The following is a 10,156-nucleotide window of genomic DNA, read 5'->3' on the forward strand; positions in this document are numbered from 1 at the left end:
AGCCTCTCTGTTAGCCAGAGCTGAGAACTGAACAGACGTAAAGGCAGTCAACTCTTGAAATCCAGATTTGTTCCAGACAAAGACTATTAGACTGGGCTTTACAACAGCATGTCCTCAGTGCTTTGCACTGACTTATTTCAACTACACTTGGTTACAAAATTCACCTGCGTTACTTGAATGTGACAGCAGAGGATGATGTGTTGAGAGTGTGCATGAGGTTTGGTTTGAGGACCAAACATGCAAAAGGTCCACTCCCCCTTGGACCCCATTTGAATGCTATGGGTGAAAAAAACCTTGAAATCTGTTGGGCTGAGTCATGCTACTCACTCCTGATCCTTCACACCTGTCTTGTCACCACCCCTTTATGTTGGGGTCCAGACTCCATGGTCACTAAGCTCTGCAGAACGTACCAAGAGAAAGCATCTACTCTGCACCTCACATAAACACTGTGATTTCTGCTTACCTTCTGTCCAATAAACCAGACTCTACTCACTCCACTAATACATTCTCCAATATACTGCATTAAACATGATGCACACACATGATTTCATTCAGCCAGTAGAATGCAGAAGCCCACTTAAGCTCCCACTCTAACATGTTCTCTCTCTCTTTCACTCTCTCTCTTTGTCACTCTCTCTCTTTGTCACTCTCTCTGTCACTGTCTCCATGTCACTCTGTGCACCTGTTTCATCTTCTCACTGGATCTCAGCACTCAATTAGCAGCTCTTTAACTCCCCTCCCTTTTTGCCTTTTCAAAGCTCACTGGCAAGTGCGTCATCATGTTTCATATTCTTACTCTTTCCTCTCTCTCTTTCTCTCTCTTTCTCTTTCTCTCTCTCTCTCCTGGCTTTCTCTTCCTAGATCCCCTCTCCTACCATCTTTCTGTCTCTTCTTTTCCCTCTCCCGTTCTGTCTTCTCAATCCTCTCACCTCATTCAAGGGCACTGCCATGTTGCTGGCTCACATCTATTCCGAAATGAAATGTCTCCAGGGGCTCCCTCTCTCTCTCTCTCTCTCTCTCTCTCTCTCTCTCTCTTCCTCTTTGTTTCCCACCTCCTCCTCTCTGCCCTCCCTCCTCAGTCCTTTGCAGGGCTTCCAAAAGCCTCTGTGCTGTGCTGTGCTGTGCTGTGCTGTGCTTGGTGTTCAGTATGAGAGTCACGGCTGGCTTAAAGCGCCAGCAACAACGGGGTGGCCAGAGAGCGCCCTGTGCTGAGTGAGCGCTGAAGCGTGCAGGCAGTAGCGTATACTCTCTCTTTCTCTCTCTCTCTTCTCTCGCTCTACCTCCTACTCCCTCTCCATCCCTCGCTCTCTCTCTCTCTCTCTCTCTCTCTCTCTCTTCCTGAGCCAGGCTGACTCAGCGATCTCCCAGTGCCTGAGCCACGGCTCATCCATCTTATTCCGCTGCCAGTGGCGTATCTCACACCGTTTAGAATATCTTCGCCCCTGCTGTAGCTAAAGCACTGCAGTTTCAGGCTCGGTCTCTGACTGCCAAAGTCAGGGAGGTGAGTGAGGGAGGAGTGGGATGCCGGGACACTGTTGGGAGGGGGGCAGAGAAGACGGGGCTCTTAGTCACAAGGGGAGTATGGAGATGGTGTAACATTAAAATGCTAAAGGAGGACCCATGGAGGACAGCAGCCATCAGGTAGAAAGGCACCACACATCTGATCCTGGATCAGTTCAAATGCCTTGGATCATAATGGGTGAGGTCAGGATCAGGTGAGAGGAGCCCTGCTGGTGTGTGTGTGTGTGTGTGTGTGTGTGTGTGTGTGTGTGTGTGTGTGTGTGTGTGTGTGTGTGTGCGTGCGTGCGTGTGCGCGCGTGTGTGCGCGCGTGCGTGCGTGCGTGCGTGCGCGCGTGTGTGCGTGTCTGGTGGAGCATCTGAGCAGGGTGTGGTGTGTAGTGTGTGAGCTCAAAGCAGCTTCTGCAGGCTGACACATGAATAATTCACAGGGGAAGGAAAGGCGGTGCAACCGAGGATGTCTGAGGAGAGAGAGAGGAAGGGGGAGTGGATCACCAAAAACATATCCTGCTACCTGCGTCAGCTTGGGAATAGAACAGCTTTCAGCACCAGTGCACCCTTTCCCCCCATGTGTACTGACTATGTTGACAACACACACACACAACACACACGCGCACACGCATGCACACACACATGCACACACACACACACACACACACACACACACACACACACAGTACAAATTCTATGTGCTCACTTCTCATCCAGCTTACTAAACACATACGTCACACAGACATCGCCAAGAAAATTGAATGGTTTCAGAATATGATTTCCAAAAGGCCATATACTGGTACATTATGGATGCAGCCCACGATTTGGTTTGAGATTTGCCAACGGTGGTTGATATTTGAGCTCAACAGTCAATCATATAACAGCCCTCCCTTCCGTGCTCCTGTGAGCACTGTGTTGATTGGCTGGGATTGTTTATAACTTGGTCTGAGGCCGAGCCACTCTGCTCGTTTACCATCTACAGGCCCAGGACCATGTATGAGCACCAGAGTCTTTAGCACAAACAGTGAACAAACAGTAAGATGACAATGAGGATCAATTTGTGAATACCACAAAAGTGTATGAGATTGGAATCTTATGGTGCAACCCACCAGGATTATTTCCATTTCAATCCACCTCGGTCCTTTCCCATATTACAATGATGTATAAGCAGATGATTTAGAATGTCGCCGACCATTAAAATATCCCATGTGTGAGAGCTTTGAATTGAACAACAGAGCTGACGCTTCAAACTTCTTCAGACAATTCAAACTCAACACAATTTTACACAAACTCAAGTTCAGCAACTCAGAAATTCCATCAGATGGGTCAACATTCAGCAAATTCAAATCTCAAACTCACAGGACAAACTGAACTCCATACCCATCATATAGATGTATACTCACATGGACGGGTTATGAACTTTTGTATTTGGGGGGGGGGGGTGGGAGTTGGTGTGTGTTTGATGTGATTTCCTGTATTCTGGTGCATTGGGGATGGCCAATACTTTAATTCAATCAGATTCATAGCCTACATCCTGATTTGTTGATATTGAGGCAATGATTCCATGCAAAGGCTTGGGCTTCAGGGCCCCCTGACCCCTTGGGCCCCTGGGCCTGGGCCCGGTAGGCCCGTGCAGTAATCCATCCCTGTATACTCTCAAGATACTATATGAAACATTTCACAGGAAATGAACAACTTTACTGAGGGGTGTAAGCCCACTGGATGGTGAGCGGGGAAAGTAATGGGAGTACAGCTGAGCTGGGGTGACTGGACTCTCTGTCCAGGAAAGAGTCCATGTGCTACACAATGCAGTCAAGGTCGATCGCTCCCCGCCCCCATATTCCCATCTCCTGATCTCTCTCACAAACACAACAGTATGTAATCTCAGAGAGTGAATCTATCAGGCAGTGATGAGAAAATATGTTGGGGGAAGGCAGGGGGGGGGGGGGATAAGAAGAATAGGGATAATCTGTAGGGCTACATGGGATGCTTATAGTTCTGCTTTTGCATAAAGGATCATCTCAAGAGAGTCAACACTCCTCTTATACACTCACTCAATCCATATTTTAAACTGTGGATTCACACAAGAGACAACACTCACATGAAACACGAAACAACAAAGTGATTAAACAACATCACTGATTAGTTGTTTAAAAAAATCAGTTGTTACTATGGTTACTGGGCTAAGCTACTACACCTTGCATATTGGTATTATAAAAAGAAACACCGGGCACGGCATATTGCAGCACACAGAATATAGCAGGCTGCTCTATAGATCTATTAACACCAAAAACTAGGACCACACTTCACTCAACCAGCCATACACAACAACAATACAATAAGCAATTTAGGACCTACAGAAACAAAAGGAAAGCACAACAGATGTTGTGAAAGAAACAACTAAGTGCAGCTAATTTTTAGAACAAGACTTCAAGACCTTTGAGTGTGTATTCCTGGTGTGTGTTTGTGTGTGTGTGTGTGTGTGTGTTTCCAGGTATGAGAGGGGCAGATTGGCCATGGCCTTGCTACATCACATTTTAGGACTAATTAAATAAAACAGATCACGATGCAGATGGCGATGACGATTACGGTTGAGGTTGCTTTCACTACATCGACCTGTGTCCTGTGAAATGTCATACATTAACTGAATCAAAAAGAGTTATAAGGAGCGCGTTGTGAAAGTCACGGACAGGTTTCCCCCCGCTGCGTTTAGGATGGGTCCGTGGGTGGTAGACTACCACCTTGGGATGGTCATCATACGCACAGACATAGGCTACATGTAAAACTGATATGATCGTCCGGTCACTTTAAACATATAGGCTACAAATTGACTCGAAATACTCTCTAATAAGAGCCGAAAGATGGAACCAAGGATCGTCCTTCGAGCTTGTCCCCTGCGTCGGGTGTGCACGAGGCGCACCTTTCCCATGCGGAGACACTTCCATGCGGGCGCGAGGAAGCACTGCAATGCAGAAAGAGCCCGTGCGAGCCGCTGCCAGAGCCGCGCGCCAGGAAGGCATAGTAGAACTCCTGCTCTACTTGTTTAAATACACACAGGTCGAGATACGGGCGACAAAGTACCCAGAACATATGGACAAAATGGATGTTTTGTTTTACAGGGACTAGTTTCTTCAATTTGATTGTTTGAGTTTTCAGTATTATTTGGGGTTTGGTACCGGCCAAGGTGCAAACATCAAAGTGCATTTAAGGACTTAATTTAGAAAATAACATCCCTACATCACTGCATTACGCGGATACAATTATTGTGAAAGTCATAAAAACGATGCAATCCGCATCGCAGACTTACGTGACGAGCAGAGCTGACACGCGAGCAGGACAAGCAGGCTCGGGCACAACATTTTTAGGCTCATCCTTGCCGTTGGTGTCTCGTCGCCCCACCGTTGTACGCTTGTTTTACCGTTACACCGTGTGCTGCGTCCACCTGCCTAGTGGGCACCACCGCATCCCTTCACTGCCGCTCCACACAACTTTGGCTCAGGCTGCTCCAACTCTCCTGGCCGGGATGGTGAACGAGGAGCTCTCGGTGGAGACGGGAGCGCGCATCCTCACATACTGCTGCTGATGCTGCTCTACGGCGGGGGCGCGCCTACTTACATTTCCACAAATTCCTCGATTTGAGAGGGAATGATCATGGTGATTAGTCTAAAGGGGTTTATATGGGCTTTTGATGGGGTTGGATTGAAATGAGGCAGACAGGTACCATGACGACGTTTCTGAAAGAATGCAAACCCCAAGCTTTTAAGAGTCTGAGCGGAGTTTTAGGGAAGAGGAGGGGTTGCAGATATCGCCCGAAGAAGAAAAAAAACTTTTCTCTCCGCAATGTTCAGGCAACACCCACCTATGTGAAAGGATTGGCGTGTTTCATGTTTCGTAGCTGATGGTACAGCCCGAGGCTGCCCTTGTTCCAATCGTCTCCATTAAAACGTCATGATTATGGAATATATTTCACTACATTAACGACGAAACATTTTAATCTTGTGCGCCTCCTCCCATGCTCGGCCACGGCAGGTACTCGCGCGGTTAGCGCACTCTGCAGTGCCGTCACTGTCATCATCAATAACACTTTACCTATTTTTATTTGACCACGCGACAAATGTTGTATCTGTAACATGTGTTTTGCATATCTTTCCTATCAGGAAGTAATTTGGATGCCTATAGGTCTACATTTTTCCTGAAAGATTTGTGTGTGTGTGTGTGAGAGAGAGAGAGAGAGAAAGAGAGAGAGAGAGAGAGAGAGAGAAAAAAAGAGAGAGAGAGAGAGAGAGAGAGAGAGAGAGAGTCCAGCTCAGACCACAGGCTGCCAGCTGTAGGGTTAGTAGTACGGGGGAGGGAGGTGACCATCCTGCTCTGAACAGCTTTAGGATTAAGAAGTGGGTTTGTAGGGCAGCTGGGGAGATTGGACTCTGTGTGTGTGTGTGTGTGTGTGTGTGTGTGTGTGTGTGTGTGTGTGTGCGTGTGTGTGCGTGTGTGTGTGCGTGTGGTGATGTGCCAGGATTTGCCATGTTTTTCACTCAGATGAGATTGTCATTTTCCCGCACCCCCAAGCCCTGCCCGTTCACTGTGATTATGGTCAGTCCTCAGCATGTGTGATGGCCTGGAGATGATTAGATGCTGATGATGTTTTCATCACTCTAACTGTTTTCACCTGATGCCCTGCGGTTTACACACACACACACACACACACACACACACACACTCACGCGCACACATACACACAGACAGACTCGCACACACACGCACACACACACACACACACACACACACACACACACACACACACACACACAGACACACACACACACACAGACACACTCGCACACACACACGCGCACACACACACACGCGCACACACACACGCACGCACACACACACGCACGCACACACACACACACACACACACACACACACACACACACACACAGACATTATGGCCTCTGAAGTCTAGGGGTCAACCTGTAGGACAACACTCATCAGTTCACAATCTGTTTCCATGGCAACCTGTCTATCAAATTGTATTTGATTTAGCAGATCAGACACTACTGAATTTCTTGAATTTCGCCTGGGGATCAATAAAGTATACATATTACAGTATTTGCCTTATTCACCCGGCGGCCAGAGTAAGGCTGCAGGCTGCACTTGCCATTACACCTCATTCCAGCAGATGGTGATGGTAATGCACTCCGTTTGCAAACTGCCAAAAAAAAAAGCTCACCGAAAAAGAAGAAAGGGTTCGCTGGCCTGTTCTTCCTCTTCTTCAGTGAGTTTTTTTTTGGCAGTTTGCAAACGGAGTGCTGCTGTGCACTGTGCGTCTGCTGCACTGAGGTGTGATGGCAAGTGTACCCTGTAGCCTCGTTCTGGCCGCCGGGTGAATAAGGCGAATAAATGGCTTTTAAGAGGAGTCCATTTGCAATGAATATGATAAGACATCTGTGACTTGCCTTGAAAAGGGTGAAACTGTTGAATTTTTATTCCCTGTCCAGAGAAGCTGCCCAGCAGATGCAGCAACCATGGTGAGGTGCCACTGCTCTGCCCTTTAGTCACCCTTACATATGTCCCACTTCAGGAGAGCACCAGGTGAGACTCAAAGGATGTTTTTCTGTTTTATAATCAGACAATTAACTGATTATAAAACAGAAGATAATGTGCCTTCTTACTGTAAAAAGTTACCGATATTGCAGTTTAAATCGAGTCAGTATACTCCCCTACATGTTTACTACGTGCCACTTTTGTGGGTGCACAAACAGAATGGAAGGATAGGAGAGCAGTTAGCTGAAGTTTGCAAAGTATGTGTTGGATTAGACTCATTTCCCTCACCTTTAACTTATTTAGTTTTCATGTATTTATGAACCGCATAATCTTACGGGTCATGTGTTCTTTGTCATCACAGTTTGTGTGACTGTGGCACATTTATTTTACAGATCTGAAATATGACCACATCCGAGTTGCGCATAAACACTTGATATTTATTTTACCCATTCTGTTAAAAAAGCAGTAGCCAGTGATTTAGTCATATGGTCTTTTGGGCCCCCACAACCGACTTCAAGGCAGAGCTGGAAGCCTGGAAGGCGCTAGGGTTAGGGTTGATTAGGTGCCTTGAAGTTGACGGTGGCAGACCATCAAGCTGTGATTTAGGTCTCTGAGGCTTGTTAATGACCATGTGCTTATTACAGTTTTTCTCGATTGCTTTGACCTGTTAAGGAAACTGGGATCCACTTGGTCTTCATGAACACCTTCTTTGCACAGCAGAAGTCATCTCTTGCGAATGTGTTCACACATTTTCATTGGGTTCACACATTTCTCACACCCTTTAGCAAAACAGTTAACACAGGTGTCATTCAGGAACACAGAACAGACATGGCATCTCTTGTGGATAATGAATGATTGCTGATTGAAGAATTGTGCAAAGGAGTTTCACACAGGTGTATCAGAGATTCAGACTTATGCAAGGAATCTCTACCACCTATGAAAAGATGTTTTCCTTTTGTTTAGCACGGTAAAACCAATAGAATATGGGGTTTTTGAATGATATCTGTCATCTGTGTTACAGTAACTGTTTTGCAAAAGGGTGTGAGAAATGTGTAAACCCAATGAAAATGTGTGAACACTTTCGCAAGAGATGACTTCTGCTGTGCAAAGAAGGTGTTCATGAAGATCAAGTGGATCCCAGTTTCTTTACAGTAAACAGGTCAAAGCAATCGAGGAAAAACTGTAAGTCGAAGTATGATACCAAAGACTACCACTAGGTGGTGGTATTATTTCTCATACGTGTAGCTTGCCTTTTTTTTCCAGTGCAGTCAGACAGGCTGTTTTGCATCAGAGAGAAGCTGGCTAATGTTTGGTAATGCAGCGGCTATCTGAGGGCTTGAGCCACATCCTCAGCAGTCTTTGCGTTGTGGTCTGTATTGTCTTCTCCCTGCTGCTGTGTTTAATAATATCGATTCTGGAGGGCTCTAATTTATAGGTTTCTACAGATGGTTGCCTCACACCAGTGGCTTCTCTGTCAGGCTGTCAGACCAGCTGTCAGCAACTCTAGTTACTTACTCTGATTTTATTATCAAAAATATATTTCTGGATAAACTTATGTCTCGTATGACTCTTTAGTCATACTGACCTCTGTTTTTTTCCTGACCGCTTACATGGACTTGGCAGTCCTAATAGTTGGTGTTTCCCAGTGGGCAGAAGCTGAGGCCTACTGTTTTTTGTTTACTGTTCACCAATCTAACACATAAGACAGGGCTAACAGCATTACACTGGGTTGTCCCAGCCAGAGTTCCTGCAGCTAATGTGGAGATACAACAGAAAACTGTTATAGGAGCAAATAGGCCTCATATGATCTGGATCTGCTCTGCCATAATTAGGTTTCTATGCTGGCAAAGGAAATTTGAGTCACTTGTGAGAAAGTTGGTGGAAACACCACAACAAATTAAGACAGAGAAAGGATCAAAGATTCACAAAAACATACAGTATATGCATAAATGCAAATTCTGCATACACACACACACACACACACACACACACACACACACACACACACACACACACACACACACACTGTATTTGTCAGCAAAGTTTTAAACCCTCATTGTTAAGAATTTTCTCACCATCTGCCCATATTTGTGTGTCTGTGTGTAAGTGTGTGTGAAGCAGGGTGAGTGGGTGTGTATGCATCGTTTCCATGTGGGTATGTGTGAGTGACAAAGAGGATGGGAAGGTAAAGTTTTTTTTACCCAAAACCACATTCCCAAGCTGCTCCAAACCTTCAGCCACTAGCACCTCTGCCCTGTCATCATGCCGGGGCCAGGGGCCACCATGAGTGATTGGCCAGGTTCTTGGTTAATTTAGCATGCCAAACTGAAAACATAAATACAGGCCAGATTGACGCATGTCAGCATATGTTCAAAAGAAAATACTGCAAACTCACACACACACTCATACAGTACACACATACACACTCATGCACACACACACACACACACAGGCGCAGACACAGACACACACATACAGTAGATCCCCTCTGAGAGAGTGTATGATTTATGAGCTGACGGCTGGCTGTCTGTCAGAAGAGCACGGTGTTGCTGACTGGGCATGTGCAGTAGGCTGACAGGGCTCTGTTTGTGGGAGTGGTGGTATTGATATGACCGTAATAAGGGCAAGACACTCTGCAGAGAGTGCTGATATCTATTTCCTGATGAAGCTCATCTAGAGGCTTATTACTACGAGTTCCTAGGGCAGTGGTTGTGGTAGGCACGTTTCAGACAACATACAGTCTTTCATTCTTTTGAAAATGGCCTCCAATAAAAAACATATTTACAATGCCAAACAATACATATACTATAACAGTAAATCATTGTTATATGGATGTCTATGAGCCTACAAAAGCCAGGTTGTTTTTGTGAGGTGTCTTTGGTCATTTCTATTTCATAACATAAAGCATTACACATAGGGAACAGAAATCAATTTACAGTAAATGTACAGTATGGCTTCATACACAGTTTACTGACAACAAATTCCCCATAGTGTAATGAAGGACAACATTTCCTCCATGATCTCTTTGAAAACTCTCTGTTGTCTTTTGTTGAATATTTCTTCCAGTATAGATGCAATCAATAGAAAAAAACAAATATTT

General features: G+C 45.7%; 1 protein-coding gene across 1 annotated transcript in view; it reads right to left on the bottom strand.

The window, feature by feature from the left end:
* cntnap1 (contactin associated protein 1) overlaps window positions 1-5,000 on the bottom strand; it is a 27,068-nt gene extending 22,068 nt beyond the window's left edge. Inside the window, exon 1 of the mRNA XM_076265123.1 lies at window positions 4,817-5,000. Coding sequence (XP_076121238.1) covers window positions 4,817-4,880 — 64 coding nt within the window. The 5' untranslated portion in view covers window positions 4,881-5,000. The remainder of the gene's footprint in view (window positions 1-4,816) is intronic.
* Window positions 5,001-10,156: the final 5,156 nt, after the last annotated feature.

This window comes from Alosa pseudoharengus, unplaced genomic scaffold (genome assembly GCF_046254945.1).
Source record: "Alosa pseudoharengus isolate Yale_2024_CS ecotype anadromous, Long Island Sound unplaced genomic scaffold, YU_APseudo_1.1 YU_APseudo_1.1_scf_4, whole genome shotgun sequence".
In the NCBI taxonomy this organism is placed as follows: domain Eukaryota; kingdom Metazoa; phylum Chordata; class Actinopteri; order Clupeiformes; family Clupeidae; genus Alosa; species Alosa pseudoharengus.